This window comes from Monodon monoceros, unplaced genomic scaffold (assembly GCF_005190385.1).
Source record: "Monodon monoceros isolate NGI ecotype Baffin Bay Population unplaced genomic scaffold, NGI_Narwhal_1 Super_Scaffold_11, whole genome shotgun sequence".
NCBI classification, from domain to species: domain Eukaryota; kingdom Metazoa; phylum Chordata; class Mammalia; order Artiodactyla; family Monodontidae; genus Monodon; species Monodon monoceros.
The window spans coordinates 112,439,285-112,456,110 of NW_021703767.1; the positions used below are offsets into that span (position 1 = coordinate 112,439,285).

The window sequence follows — 16,826 nt, forward strand, 5'->3', positions numbered from 1 at the left end:
TCATAATGTCAGCAAACGACATGGGTGCCTTCCTTATCATTCAAGTAAACAGCGAAATACCAGCTATTAAGTAATAAGCAGAGCATCTACTTTCCTGGACATGGTTTCCACCCAAGGAACAAAATGACAGGGTTTAGGACATAGTTACTAGCTCAGTGTTTTTTGTCCTCCTAAGTTCATTTTGTCACTGAGATGTATGAAAATTGTACTTCTCTGAGTCAATGCATTAAAGATTCTTGTCAAAACTCAAGATTTGTTTCAACAAGTCTCTTTTGTACAACTTTACCAACTAAGAACCAAATTAGTTTGAAAATATGCTCAAATTATAGAATCAGGAAAATTACAGAAGGGAAAACTTAAATTGCTGGTAAAGTTATAAAACATGCCTAAACTCACAGGTAATAAGAAAATGCAAGTTAAAATGATGTAACGCAACACGATTTCGCCTGCTCTGAATGAGGAAATTAAGGTCTGACAATATCAAGGGTTAGTGGAGGATGTGAAGGAAAGAAAACGCTCATTTATAACCGACGGGAATCACCACCACTCTGAAAATTAAATCCGCATTTCCACTTCCACGTATGTACCCTACAACTCGGCACGTGCAGAAGACACGGACAAAAATGTCTACCGTAGCACGGTTAACAGTAACAAACAATTGGAAATAACTGAAATGATCATCAACAGAATGGATAAATGTTAATACTCATAATGGAAGAGTATCCAACCAGGACAAGCAAATACATAAAACCAAGTAAAACAAAGTAGATATAATTAAAAATTAGTCAAAACAAAAAAGTTACAAAACAGTACAAAAATACCTGTGTGAGACTATCATAATGTAAAGTTTCAAATCTGAAAGTAATACTATATAATGTTTATGTCCATGGATGCAAAAATATGTAGTAAAAATATAAAAGACATTCATAAGAAAGAAAAACATGGAATTCATGATAGTGATTACCTCTTTTTCTTTATGAGACAAGGGGCCTCATCCACGTCTGTAAAGTTTTATGTAATAAAAGAATGATCTAGAGCAAATGTGGCCGAACATTATTTAATAAAGCTAGGTGGTAAGTACATTAGTGTTTGCTATATTATTGTCTATTCTTGTACGTTTGAAAAACACTGCTAAAGAGTGAGTAGGAGGGAAAGAGCAAAAGGAAGGAAACAGATATTCCAAGGTGATACCATATCCAGAAGGTAGATCAATTACCAGACCAAAAAGGATGGCTGCTCAACTTAAATGAGCTTCATCAATCCAAGAGGCATGCTTTCAGGATGTTACAGAGACACTTTTGCCAAGGAGCTGACAACTCTGGAAGGCTCTGACTCAGTGTTCTTTCATTAAGTTACTTAATTCCTTTATTTGGATACACAGTGACGGCACCTGCTCCATGGTTAGATAACCAAGTGTTCTTACCAGTAACCACCAGCTATAACTGAGCACATCATTTCTGTCTGTCAGAAATCTTCCTCTTTAATATAATGAAAATCCTTATGATTCATTATCTGTAGCCAACAATCAACTGCTTTCTTCCAAATGTGTCTCAATCAAATTAAGCTAAACCTATCTTTTATCTTTCACTGGTCTCTCAAAATAAACTGTCTAGCACTGATTATTACAAAGAACACAAGATGATTTTGTGCATTGAAAGGGAGAAATCAGGATAAAGTGATATCATAAATCAAGGCACAAAATTAAGTTCTCTTCCTGTATCAAAACTTAAGATTCCCTTCAAAAGCCCCTTCTCTAGAATACTGATAAGGTGGGGGGGGGGGGGGGGGGAGGGGAAGAAATTACCTTGTGTCGGAAGAAAAATATTAGATACAAGAAAAAGGTGACTGAAAAACAATTTAAGCAGCATTTGGCATTATTATAACCAGCATTCTCTATTTTATGATAGTTCTCATGGGATATGTGGAAAATAAAATATTACAGTGATATTTTTAACAGTGAAACTGGAATCAGTTCCTCTAAAGTTTGTATCACAGAATTTAGATGGTAAAAACATACTGCTCTAAGAAACCAAAATGGCTATTAGGAAAACTAAACAATATTCAACATTCCTTTTTCTTGGTCTCTTCTACTGGTGGCCACTGAACACCAATCATATTAGGGACAATTAATGTAATTATACAAGTAAAGCACATACTATAAGCCAGCCACTGTTCTAAGGGCTGTTACAGACGTTAAATCATTAATTTCACAAGAACCCTGTGGAGTAAATGTTGCATTAGCTCCATTTTATAGATGAGCCTCTGAGGCACAGAAAGGTGACAAAATCACTATACTGCATCCCATTTAAATAAGGGACACTGAGTAAGGAATGGAGGGGGAGAGAATTTCTACTTCCTTGGATGAAGACTACAACTGAGAAAAATGACAACAAGTTTCCTCACCTAACATCTTTGTGCATGTTAATATGCACTAAAGCTGTAAGAAAATACACCTGATTATAATAACAGTCACTACATCAAATAATTTGGTTAACAATACCTAACAATATCCATGCTATTTAGCACCTGTTTTCTAGACACTATTGATACATTCCTAAGGAAATATAAGATGGTTCATAACAGAAAATTTCATGACCAACTGAAGCTGATATTCAGTCTGCAGCAGAATCAGAATTATTCTATAATGGTTCTCTAGTTTTCATTGTGCACCATCTAAGGCTAGATCTTCCTACACACATCAACTCTGTCCATTACATGTAAAGAGGCTAAGGGGACTCTGCAAGGTCTGAGATGTATCCAGAATTCAGGAATGTGTGCCCTCTCTGCCCCATCTAGGTTTTCAAAACAACCATAGCAGAGGTTGCTGTTGGGAGAAGTTTCTGGAAGCACTCAGAGGAAGAGGTACGAGATGAGTCTGTGGATAAAAATCAGGTTGCTAAGGATCAAGGCTACTAAGGAACTCCAGGGTTCTGGAAATAGCTGCTCAAAACATGAATTCATTCAATAAACATCTCATAGATTTCTATCCTCTGCTCAGTAGGTGGAAAGATGATACAAAGTATTATAAGACCCAATGCCTGACCTAAGAAGAGGGGGCCAGCCGGGGGTCACTGTACAACCAGCCTGAGAAGCTAGAGTCACATCCAAGGCTTGGAGCAACTGGTCAGTCTTTAAAAGCAGCTGCTACAATTCCAAGGTAAGTTTTGAAGGTTAAGTAATTTGAAATTCTCCAACATGTTTGTTACATTTAAGAAAATGGATTCTGTAATTAGAAAATTTGTAGGATAAGGAGGAAAATGATACCTATTTCATCTTCTCTATAAGAAGCCAAAAACTGAAAGAAAAAAAAACCCCCACAAGTTTGTATGTAGCTAGAGAGAATCACATTCTGTGTGTGCGTTTAACCCGAGAAGATGCTATTGCCAAAATCTGAATCAACATTTCTTACTATGAAGGATATGGGTCAGTGCTTACTAGAAAAACAACGAATTGCATCCAGAATCATATATGAAAACATTGTCTCAATAGCCCTTATATTTCATATAATTCTGCCTTTATTCTAGATTTTTAAAGATTACCATGAGGAGAATTTTTTTGTGCCACGATACCATATTTAGCTAGATTCTAGGTATACTAATCCATGATCTACTGGGAGAGAGGAAAGGGGCTAACATTTCCCTCAGAACCTCCTCGGTGCAGGCACTCTAGCAGATGCTACATACAAGTCTCATCTACTCTACGGAGGACCACTCCATCCTGTGACTGCACCACGTATGCATTTCTCTTCCTTTACAGAATTCTATTTTTCTCAATTATCCAACACTTCAAGAATGGTGAGGGAGAAAAAAACATGTCTGCTTCTGAAAGCCCTTCAGAAACTCTAAAGCAAGTTTCAACAGTTAAAGAAAGAATATGGGGGAGAAGGAGAGGTGACTATTATACAGGCACACCTTGGAGGTACTGCGGATTTGGTTCTAGACCACCGCAATAAAGTGAATGCCTCGATAAAGAGAGTCACTTGAAGTTTTTGGTTTCCCAGTGCATATAAAGGCTATGTTTAAATTATACTGTAGTCTAGTAAGTGTGCAATAGTATTATGTCTTTTAAAAAGTACATTTTAATTTTAAAAAATACTTCATTGCTAAAAAATGCTAACCATCATCTGATCCTCCAGTGAGTCATAGTAATAACATCAAAGATCACTGATCACAGATCACCATAACAAATATAATAATAAAAAAGTCTGAAATATTGCAAGTACTACCAAAATGTAACACAGAGACACAAAGTCAGCAAATACTGTTGGAGAAACAGTGCCGAGACTTGCTCAATGCAGGGTTACCACAACCCTTCAATTTGTAAGAAGTGTAATATCTGTGAAGTGCCACAAAGCAAAAGCACAGTAAAACAAGGTATGCCAGTACAATCACTGTTACGAAGTTGAGCTTTTATTACTTGAAGAAAGAACTCCTGACTTCTCAAAAGGAAAAAAAAAAAGCAAGATAAAAGGAAAGAAAAGAAAAATCCAACATGTGACAGAGTTTCTACAAAAGAATCAGTTAAAAAAAAGAATGCATTATCAGTTAATTCCTATTGGTACCAGCAGTACAACCCTAGATGGTATGAAAGAATAGAGTCAGGTATTTTTGAGTGTTGTGAGTAATGGTGTCCTACAGTGACGTTTTAGGTCGTAAGTCTACCTTCTCCAAACATGCAAGGATATTTCTGAATACGTGAAGATTATTCTATTGAATCCCCTTTAAAAAAATTTTTTTTTGCTTTAGGGGAAATAGCTTGTCATGGCTTGTGTCAGGAAGTGAACTTCTGAGGACAGGTGTTTCACCTATAAATGACACAGTGAGCTCCTGCCCAATTAGAGACATTCAAAACTGAATCCGGCAGTAATAGATTGAAAGTGGGCTATTAATAAGTCAAATTCTACCTTGTGATAAAAAGGTAGATAGGAAAAAATAAACATTTCTTATTGGAAGGTAAATTTTACTTAGGCTTAAATTACTTTAAAAGGGAACTGAATTCATTCTAGTAGAAGAATTATTCAACTTCCAGTAAATTTTTTCTTGATAAGGATTTGAAACAGTGATGTAACTTATTTTCGTTCATCCCCAAGAAGAGCTAAAATCCCACTGAGGTTTTAAATGACTCCAAACATGCTGCTTATTTAGAGAAAAATCAAGGCTTCTTAAGGATTTTAATCAAATCTTCATCACTTCTGTGTAAGAAGTAACTTAGGCCCGTGTTTCCTGACACCCAGGGAGTTTGAGTGATCAAAAATCCCTGAGAGCTCAGGGGGAGACAAGCATGTAGTGACTGTTGTTTGTATTCTCATGTGGTTCAAAGTAGATTCCTCTCTCCTGTCCTTCTTATAACACAGGTTAGAAAAAAATAATAAATTAAAAAAAGGAAAAGAACCATTTTTAAGACTGCATAACTAGCCCTACCACTCCCATCCCCAAAATCACTAAGTGGACTTCATGCAGAAGTGCCACAAGTTGTACAATGGAGATACGTCTAGAAAGTTACTCAAAATACAAAGAATATTTTTAAAAGCGTTAGAATTCCTTGCTAATTTGAAAATCTGTGGTTGTTCTTAGAGCAGGATACACTTGTAGACTGGCTACTTCCTTTGAGGATCATAAAGTACCTCACTCAAGGGTTGCTATGAGATCTAAGACAATCAATACATTAAAGTTCTCAGAAGCGTTTTGGCAAAAAGTGCGTGCTCTCATCGTGTTAGCGGCTATCGTCAGCATCACCCTAGTGCAATTGTTCTAAGAAAAACTGGAAAACACAAAAAGTGTACAGAAACTGGAAGAAAAAGTCACATTCTCACCTCCCTCTTTTTACTTTAACATATCTGTACAGATTGGTGGGTTATTTATGAGTCTATACTAAGTTTCGTGTGACTTCCACCAATGTTAAACAATCACTATCATTTTAAAATTTATAGAAAATGGGGTTATAGGGCATAAAAATAGAAATAATATAAATCAAGAGTTAAAGATATCCATATACTGACTGTCACTTGTAGTGTATGTATTCTTTGCCTACTGTAGATCTTGTGAAGTATATACTAAAAACAGAGTCTGTGCAGTACAGGGCACTGTAGGAGAAAACGTAGGAAACATCAGGGCTTCAGAGCTACAACCTCAAAGTAATACATCAAATGATAATACGTGAAAGTAGAGCTAAAAGGAGTACGGAATATGGTGATAACTATAATAGGGAATGAGTGCTCAGAGAAGGTCACTTCAAGGATAAAAGTCCTGCAGCTTCCAAGTGACTAGAACATCATTAGCTCTTCTTTTTGTTTTGAGGCATACTTTGAATGACCCTAAGACATTTCAAGTTCTTATTTGATCCACGATAATAGTAAAATACAAGGGGGGAGAAGCACGTATCAACCTGTACGAGGGAGATCCACGTGCACTCGCTCGCACAGGTAAACAGGCGTGCACATGCAGCAAGGATCTGTCACGTCCCCACTCTCATCCCGAGCTAGAGGAGCTAATGAAACGTGGAGGAGGACACTGCTGGTCGGGACAAACCTGTTGGAAAGGTCGCGTCTGGGCTTGCCTGAGGAGCCGCTGCTGCTGCTGCTGCTGTAGAAGCTTCATCTGTATCAACTGCTGCTGCGACGTGATGGCGTGAAGGGAGGGCGGCTGCATCACGGCCCCCGAGCGCCGCTGCAGCATGTTGGACAGAGCTTGCTTGGTATTGGTGGGGACAAAGGAGCCCGCGGGGTCCAGCCTGGAGCCACCTACAAAAGCAACCGGAAGGAAGGGCTTTCTGCGCATGTTAACGCGATAGGTCTTCCTTACTTTATTAAAACACAGAAGTCTCACCCCCTGAGCCTCACTTGAGGAGCTTAGTGGGAAGTAGGGCACTGCCCCGCCCTCTACAAATATCAAAGATCCCTAAGAGTTGCATAAATTCCAAACGATGGGGAGGGTGACGTCTAGTGAATGATAATATTGGAATGACTTCACAGAGGGCCCACTTTGGTTGGTAAAGTGAAACGCCCCGAGATGCAGAGTCACTGGCACAAGTTCAGAATCATGTGGGTTTTAAATTATGCGAGGCGCCCCGGGGACACGTTACTTGCACAAAATGTATTGCCTTCGTGGGGTATTTTATCAAGTGTGCTAAGCCAGGCATAGAGACCCTTTTGTAATTTTAAACCCTTTTGAAGTTCATGGTATTTAAGCTTCTTTACCACAGCAAAATAAAAATGCCTGTTTTTCGGTAGAGAAGCATGACAAAACTTTAAAAACCTGAAATGCTCGGAAGCTTCAAATACCGTGATTCTAAAGACAAAACACATCTTTTTTGAAGGGTGGAAGTCAAATAAACAAGAAACATTAATTATAGCTTAAAAAAACAAATGAAAACCTTAACATATTTGCATATATAATATGCCAAATACCTTTAAGAGGAAAAAAAATTTTCAACATTTACTGGCTTCAAGTAGGTGCCAATCCTTCACTCACCAGATAGTTTATATTCCTGAATGTAGGTGAATAAGAAAACTTCTATATAAATACCTTACAAATGTTATATTTTTTCTTTAAACCAACTTGTATGATGGAAACAAACATTTCAACACTGATCACTGGGAAAACCCACATTCTTTTTAAGACTCAGCGTCACAATCAGCAATATGATTTACGAAGTCATTCAGCAGCATTTGAAGAACATTTGGAAAAAAAGTGGGAGGTCAATTTGAGTAACATGACAAAAGGTAACTTTTGTTGAAGCAAGAACTGGAAATATACTAATACAACTTTATTGACTCATTTTATAAGTAAGAGACATTTTTTAAAGATTAGACTATGATCTACTTCTAATTTCCCTCACTTTTCTATAATCTTATACCTCTGAGTCAGCTAAAGAAATAAGATATAATAAATACACTGAAGCCCTCTGTATAGTCTTACCGAATTAATTTTCTCCCCATCTCTCACCAAATGCTCTTTATTATTCACATGCATTTCCTTATAACTTTACCATCCTGGAGTGTATACATGAGAGAGATTGCTAAAGATGTGTGTGTGTGTGTGTGTGTGTGTGTGTGTGTGTGTGTGTGTGTTGGGGGGGAGGGCACTGTTTTGCATTTTTAAGAATGTATGAATGCAAGCAGACGATACATACTCTTCCTCAACTCCATAGGATTTAAAACTTTATGAAAATCTATTAATTCACACACGTAAAATCCTCATAATTAATTGTCTTCTTCAATTCTTTTTCTTACATGTCATGATACCTAAGACTTACCTAATACCTAAAGTTCCTCAACTTATAAACACCTTTTACAGTATTCTAGGGGGAAAAGGGTAATGTGCCTTTTAAAATACTTAGCCTTCAATTTATAGACAGTCCTTGTGTTTGATTTCACTATCTAAAAAGTTTAAAAATGCTTAAATTCACAAGGACTTTGGAATTAAAGAGAGAAAGTCAAAAGAGAGGATGAGCCCTTATTATTTTCCACATTTACCACTGCCTAGTTTGTTCTTTCTTTTGTCGTCTACATTCTATTCACTCAATAACCTATTTTTAAGACCCCACTACAAGCCAGACACTGCTCTAAGTTCTGGGCATACTATAGTGAGCCATGAGAAAAAATACCTGCCCTCACGGAGCTTACATTCTGGAGAAGGCAGATAATAAACCAGGAAGTAAGTAAAATATAGATAGAGTCTATAAACAAGTGCCGATGCTAGAAAGAAACTGAAGGAAGAGGAGGGGAACAGAGGGGCCAGGGAAAGGGTGTGGTTTACAGTTTAAAACAGGGTGGTCAGTGCAGGCCTCAACCCAAAAGAAGCAGGCAGTGAGCACGCAGATATCTGAGGGAGCCCACTCCAGGCAGGGGCCAGCATGTGCAAAAGCCCTGAGGTAGGATATGTTAAGATCACTTACTGAACCTGTCTGTTGTGTCAGGCTATCCTCTAAATGCTATATTTTTAAAAACTCACTTTAAATTATATATGTGTGTTCGTCTGTGTATGTAATATAAAACTTATTTCATCCTCCAAAGAAAGAATGAGCATTTTCATCCATTTTGCTTACTGCCAATACCCTAACAACTAAAACTGTATCTGGCACACGATGAATGAAGCTCAATACATTTTGTTGAATGGATAACTGAATCACCCACACTATGAGGGTGTATGTTAGCACATCCACTTTACAGATGATCAGACTGAGGCACAGAGAAGCTAAGACATGGTGGAGATGATAGAGTAAGAGGGTGGTAGAGCCAGAGTTGAAGCAGAACTGTAACTCCCAGACCAGCTCTCTTAACCACAGATTCAGAGGACAAAATATGGATTCTCCCCTACTGGAAGCCAAGAATCAAAATGTCATACTCCAATTACAATAAAAATCACAATATAATACAGAACACAATAAGGAAAAATTATTATTTGTTAGAATGTCACAACCTAACAAAATGCAGGTTGAGATCTCAAAATAAACTGTTTCACAGAAACAGGCAAACTTTCATTTAGAAAGAAAAAATTAAATTCATTTCTAATTAAGAGACTTCTTTATTCAGAAAAATCTTTATTCTAGATATAAAATCTACTTGGGGGCTTCCCTGGTGGCGCAGTGGTTGAGAGTCCGCCTGCCGATGCAGGGGACACAGGTTCGTGCCCCGGTCCGGGAGGATCCCACATGCCGCGGAGCGGCTGGGCCCGTGAGCCATGGCCGCTGAGCCTGCGTGTCTGGAGCCTGTGCTCCGCAACGGGAGAGGCCGCAGCAGTGAGAGGCCCGCGTACCGCAAAAAAAAAATAAAATAAAAAAAATAAATAAATAAATAAATAAATAAAAAATCTACTTGGGCTTGAATCAAAGCAATACTAACATTTACTGTGAATATGGTAGGATTTCTTACTGATGTCTATTTGCTGCACCAAACTTCTGAGATCCTTTGTGGTATAAACAATTTAAAAGTTATAACATGAGGAAACAATAAAAGACACTATAATAGTGTCTAATAATCCAAAATGCTGGTAAGAATTATATCTGATAAAAGTACACGCAAATTTCACAACACAAAACTTTATCAACTTTTTATCTTATAGCTGAGGTGTGCATCAGTGGCTAATCTCCTTCTGACATTGGATGAAAATTCCAAAAGCGACACATGAACTAGTCACTGAAACTGAAATTTTAGAAGAAGGAAAAAACACCTTGAGTGGAGGGAATTACAGACATGTCCACTGAGCGCTCACTTCTGGAAACGTGCAAGTTGTGTGGAGGTTTCAGTTTAAAAGCAAAGAGAACCCCAAGCTATTTCTCACCTCGGAGTCCCCTGACTACGCACCGTCTTCACATACCTGGAGTGAGAGCCTGGCTCTGAAGGAAAAGGCCGGGCTGCTGGGGCTGACCCACGAGGTTGTAGCCCCACAAGGTGGACTGTGGGTGATGCGTCATCTGGGAGGAGACGGGTGAGTAGTTGGGAGGCACTCGGTACATGTTGCTCTGTGGATACTCCTTCAACACAGGGTTAAAGAAAAAAACAGTCACTTAACTCCACACGCCACAAAGATAATTAACGCAAATTCCTCCTATCACATTATTTGAGAGAGCTCCTATCCCAGCAGTCAGCATATTCTCTGCAAAACACTCATTTAAATTAAAACTCTTCCTTGACTTAAAATGTACATGGCTACCGTAGGGGAAGTTGAAAAAGGAACTCTTCTGCACTCTGTTTAAAATACTAAAAGCACATTTAGAACACCAGTATTGACCATCACCCACAGCCGAGAAAGTGTCTTTAGTGGTTGAATCTCCCGCTCACTGCATCTTACAAGGCTTTCCTGATACCTTGTACCTGGATGAGAATCAGCCGGAAAGGCCCACAGTACTTCAGAACCAGTCTCCAGCCTAGACAGTGTCTTAGTTCCAACTTTCAGTACAGCACTCTAAAGAAGTAGATTCCCCTTCCATCTTGTCCCCTTCCGCCCCTCACCACACTTCTTGCCCAGGGCTTTCTCTTCCTTGGAGCAACTGCAAAGCCTCTAAGGATCACACCTGAATGCCTCAATTCCTCCTTCTCTAGCCCTGAAGGATGAAAGGAAAAATAAAAGCTCAGTTCCCTGCAATATACCCGATTGAAAAGAGGCAGCTTCAGGAAAAGTATGGGAGAAAGGGACATGACCAGGATGCACCTGGGGAATGAGATGAGTCTGAGGTCTTTTAAAGCATCTGAAAAGGAGAGAAATGCATCCATGTGGATAGACAGGCTAGGAGACCCAGACTCGGGGGAGTGGCAGTCTGAACCTTATTAAAACAGTCTGGACCTTTTTCAGAACAGAGGGATATTGGTAGGAAGGCTACACGAGAAGAGGGCACTGGCATTCAAGTGGCATCCAAAAGCGATGGCGGTCATTTCTAGAATAATATTAATCACCAAGCTATCAGCTAGGAAAAAATGTTTTGGTTTCGAACCAGGTGAACAGTACCAATAATTAGTCATGATGACTGAACAACAACTTGTGAATATTTCTTCCACTGGACAACAAGAACGCTCTCGAATTTTATAGAAAAATGTCACAAATTCCCTCTCAAATATCTTCAGGTGAGTTTAAATGGAAAGCTATTTTACATGTTAATTCTATAAAATTATTTCTAAGTTACCATCTCACAGATGTCTGTTTTTTTCAGAAAAGGTTGCTCTAGGTAGGGAAGGCTAACAGGGAAACAAGCAGTAAAACTGTTTCAAATTACGTTTATTTTACTTCTTATAAAGTCTGAAAATACGGTAAAAAGTAGAATATAAAGGAGAGTAAGACGGAAATGGTAAACTAGGAGATCTCAGAATCATCCTATTAGATCGATCAGATGCGGTTTTATCTAGGGAAAACAAAGACTTTTCTATGTTAATTTACTATAGCTATCAACTGCCCAAAATACAAAAAATATTTTAGACACCTCATAATAAAAATATGTACGAGGATGAGATTTTATAGGTCAAAAAATTCAAGTTTCAAATTTGAGAAATTGTGAGACAGTGAAATATTCATATTATTCACAATTGAAGCCTAAAATTAAACAAAGTTATGAAAAGTAGAGGAGGTTCTGTTGATAACATCTGAGCCGTCAGGACAGCTTACAAATAGGCTGACACTGCGCCTAGGAATGTTTCTTAGGGATATAATTCAGGAACTAGTAAATCTGCTAGGAGACGTTAACGTGCCCAAGACCTCTCTCTACTTCCCGTACTCACATCAACTCTCGAGCTGGATTTCGTCTTGCGCTTCCTTCCCTTTGTCTTCTTCTCTTCATCTGTTGTGGTTTTTCCTTGATCTGACAGCTCAGCTGATTTCCTCTCCGGTTCCTGAGAGATGGGAGATGTAGGCCCTTCCTCTTCCTCCTCAGGGGGCAGGGGCAGCGGCTCGAGGTAGTAACTTCGGGGCTTGGGCATGGGGTGTGTGTGATACAGGAGGAGGTGATGCTGTTCCTCGTACTTGATGACCTTCCGGTCCACTCGGACAGTCCCGAACCAGGCCCAGGACAGGGGAGCTGGGTTCTTCTGACCCTCAAACAAATCCCATGGGGACACCTTCTGCTTCGTGGAGACCTGGAGACCCTGTGGTGAAATAATGCGCTATGACCACATGCTCAGATCTTTGCCTGATTCGGAGGCCAGGCTTGCTTGGGACATGGATTCAGAGAACATTCTGCCTCGTGGGGGCCTTAGTGAACTCTAGCACAAGGCAGACGGGCTAAGTGATGAGTCCAGGCTGACACTAGGTCACTGAGAGCGGCGGCTACAATCCAGACCTTTAACTCCAGTTCTATGGTCCTTTAGATGACACTGTTCAGGCTGTGACACCGGACAGTACAGTAGATTTTACTGTAAATGGCATTTTTTTCCATTTAGTTTTTTTTTTTAAAGAAAAAAAAAAAAAAAAAAAAAATTTCTAAAAAACACTGCAAAGGTGATCTTACTATACTGAACCGTAAACCTTTGGAATCTATTGCTTTTAAGATAAAACAAAACTTAGGAGTCAAGTTATAGTCAACCCCTAATTGGGTTGGACTTGATTCAATACAGGCACCTTTCAGGTACTTACTTGGGCAGTCTCTGAATAGTTAAGTAATATTATTACAGAATTAACTTGCACCAACAGGTACAAATAAAGACCTTCAATTCAAGCTTATCTCTACTGAGTGTAGAAGAAGAAATGTTATTCTGTTTCTGAAAATAAAAGTTTCTTATTTTTTAATTAACAGTAACTGGCACTGTCCCTTGGTCCTTTCCCTGGCACACCAATCGGAAAAAATTTTTCTTCCACGTGACCCTGAAAATAACTGCTCAAGTTACTTTGAATAACTTATGAATGCTCCCGTTCCAAAGCTACACATACTCTTCCACGGTGGCTTCATCCAAAACCAAGGCTCACTTACCATCTGTATTTTGACTGTTTCCTAATATCTGTCTTGACATTAGACCTCTTTCCTGGGTGCCAAGACCATGTACCCAAATGTGTCACCACTGGAGAGCCCACCAGCACTGCGAACTCAACCTGCCCCTGACTCTAGCCTTGCCTCTCTCCACAAACCGTGCGGGTACCAGCACTCAGGGCGCTCTGATTTACTGCAGCGCTGCATCTTGCCTATAAGCGACAGTCTCTCATGCCTTTGCACAAACACTTCCCTGTGCCTGTACCACACTCTGCCTTCACTCCTGGCTGACTCTTAATCCTCCAAAATGATTCAAGCGTCGATTTTCCTAAGGGTCCTGTTCTGACTACCTACCCCACATCTGAATGTGTTGGTCCCTTCTCAGCTTCCCCTAGCACTCCGTACCAGGACACACAAATCTCACCACACTGTGATCATCTACTTCCTCTTAAGGGTAGGAACTCTGTCTTTCATCCCTGTGATCTCAGAAATCTGTGGCTGCTCAGTGTTCATTGAAAGAGTAACTGACCACTCTTCTCATATTTTAGAGAACCACGTTTAGTATCTTATATAAATCAAGTGTTCATTAAATATTGTTCAGTTGATAAGGAAATAAAGTGCCATCACTTTAAAAAAATTTGTTTACTCAAAACAATTACTACATGAAGACTTTACCAATAAAAACTTTCTCATCTATTAAACGTATTCTGTTTCCAATTCTGCAGTAAAATCAAACCCCATCTTTGCTTTTTTTTTTTTTTTTTTTTTTTTTACATTGAGGTTTTACTTACTTTTCCCTTGGTGGGCTTCAGAAATTCACTTAAATTCAGGAACAGTTTTAAATGAAGATCTTCAAAGATCATTATCTGTATGATAATGCCAATAACCGTTGCATTTAAATGACAAGGATATGTTTTAAAAAATCAAGAAACAATAAAGTTAAGATGTTTTACATGCCCTACAGGAAGACAAGAAAATGCATTTTGTCTTTGTAAGTTCATGCATTTTTATATATAAGAAACAAACATTTACTCTTGCCTGTTTTTTGTCTATAGAGTCGAATCCAGCAATTTTGTTTCCTTTTGTGTCAATCAAGGAGCCCATAGGTTCACAAGTGATGACGTCACATGTCTGTTTTGGCAAAGGTAGCAACTGTCGAACTTTGTCAATACTTTCTGACCGCTTGTCTCCCAGCTCTTTCTAAAAAAAAAGGGACAGAGAAGTAAGACAGAAATTACAACAAAGGCAAAAGTTAACAAGAAGGAAGTTCCATTTCCTTTTTTATAGCTGGAATGTTCTTTAACCTTGAAGATGGTCTATGGGGCAGCTTTCATTGAGAATGGTGAGGATGTTTCATTTCTTCTATTTAAGTAGAAAATAGAACACATATAAGGACACCCTGGTTACACAACACACATCAGAGTGCTGAAATGACAAAAATCCAGAGTAGCATTTGCAACCAGAAGGCAGGAGCTGCAGCACGGAACACACTCCCCAATCCAGGGTCAGACCTCAAGGTAACCATTGGTTATTTTATTAGTAAGGTCATCGGGTATGTTAACTTTTTTTCCTGCATTGTTTGTTTGCACTTTATTTCAAAGACTGTGTTAGTGGCTGCTCAAATGAATCGAACTTAGAAATATCAATGCAAATGTTTATTTTTCAACAGCATGCTGCCAGTCGAAGGCCAAATTATCCTAAATCTAACGTTGGCATTTTGGTTATACATTTGATAAGGGATTTCTAAAGTTCCTTAAGAAATTAAATGTTTTATGAATATAATTGTTTTAAGAAAAATCTCCAAGTTATATATACTTATAACTTTTGGGTACTGGGAAGCTGAGGTAAAGCAAATAGCAAAATAATCACATTACATTAAGTTGAATGCAATAAATAATATCTAATTTAAGGAGTGATAAGATGACATGCACTAAATAACAAATCCATAAACAATGAGAACCCACAATATAAGCAGGTCACAAGCTTACTTTCAGTTTCTTTACTAAGTTCATGTATGCGCGTTTGTTCTCTTCAGATCCCCCTGGGGATGCGTTTGATAGGTCAGAGGCCAATGTTCCATTGATTAAAACACCCAGCATGTCAAGCACTGTTGTGAATAATTCACTAGGAGGAGAAAGAAAGCATTTGCACCTTAAAGCAAAGCCAAGACACTCTTAAATAACTGAGCATTTTTATTTAAGGCACAGAATTATTAGTGGTACCGAAGAATATACGATGTGACAGAATTTGTAGTCAGTATATCAAAGCCTTCACTACCCACGCATGCAGCAAAATCAGTGTGAAATGAATAAGAACATACTTGTTAGTGTGCATGTCGACGGTTCCAGAAGTAATGATCTGAAGGAGAAGAAGGGCCCAATCTGTCGTCCACTGGGTGCTTCTCTGCACTGTGTCAAACATTCCTCCCACCTTGCACATAAAAAATACAATGAAAAAATATGCACGGTGTTACAGAGAAAATGCCACCCTCACCACTTTATGCAACCAAATTTTGATTGGTTTAAACATTTTTTTTTAAAAGGTGCTCTAGTTTATGGATAATCTTGTCTTCTCTCTCACCTAGCTATATATTTGCTACTCTTTTTGGTTCCATTAGAACAGGAACTGGTCATTCCAAAAAAAAAAAAAAAAAAAAAAGAAAGAAAGGGGTACTCTAGTGTAGACATGTCATCAACATGAATTACATACTAGTATAATTAGCTTTCTTTTGTCCCTAAATTTCATGATATCCAGTTTCATGACGTAATTTTCATCTAATTAAAGCTGAATAGCTCAAAACCGCATGACTCAATTATCTACAACTTTGTGTTGTCAGTTACTATTGAATCTAAGCCTGTTGTCATAATAACACTTGGAAATACCCAGTAACAGAGAAGTAAAGACAAGCCCCCAGGACTGCTTGTTCACGCGCAGGAATTAATTTCAAATATCAGGCAAGCCATCTTCCAGAGTAGCTTTTATCTGGGCTGTACACTGAGAAAAGGAAAAGTCAAAGGAATGTGCAGTGGCCAAGGAATTTTAAACTTCTATAAAACCTCCCTGTGGGGATTTGTCTTTATGACCAATTTGATGGAAAGTTTGATAAAATTTTGCCTTAAAGGACGTTTTAATACAGTTTTTAAGCAAGTATGGTAAAAGCTAACACATCTCAAATTAGTCGTTCTCTAAGACCTACTCTTGGCACAAATGGAAAAGAGAGAGAGATTCACTGAGGGTGAGGTGCAGAGGGCAACCCAATGCCTAAAATACCTACTGTTGTCCAGAAGCCAGACCAGACAGAAAGGACAGTGGCCAGGACGACAGAAGGTTTGAGAGACAAGGAAGTAGTAGAGAGAGCAAACAGCAGGCCTCACCTTGTAATGGAAACTGTGACCACAGCAGGAGTGGAAAGCTGGAGTTATTTTCACATTTAGATA

The 16,826-nt window shown here is 38.7% G+C and overlaps 1 protein-coding gene across 1 annotated transcript in view; it reads right to left on the minus strand.

Moving 5' to 3' along the window:
• MED12L (mediator complex subunit 12L) overlaps positions 1-16,826 on the minus strand; it is a 326,539-nt gene that overhangs the window by 29,904 nt on the left and 279,809 nt on the right. Inside the window, exons 33-38 of the mRNA XM_029214009.1 lie at positions 15,710-15,819; positions 15,378-15,513; positions 14,428-14,589; positions 12,209-12,571; positions 10,317-10,473; positions 6,528-6,739 (exon numbers count right to left, since the gene is read on the minus strand). Coding sequence (XP_029069842.1) covers positions 6,528-6,739; positions 10,317-10,473; positions 12,209-12,571; positions 14,428-14,589; positions 15,378-15,513; positions 15,710-15,819 — 1,140 coding nt within the window. The remainder of the gene's footprint in view (positions 1-6,527; positions 6,740-10,316; positions 10,474-12,208; positions 12,572-14,427; positions 14,590-15,377; positions 15,514-15,709; positions 15,820-16,826) is intronic.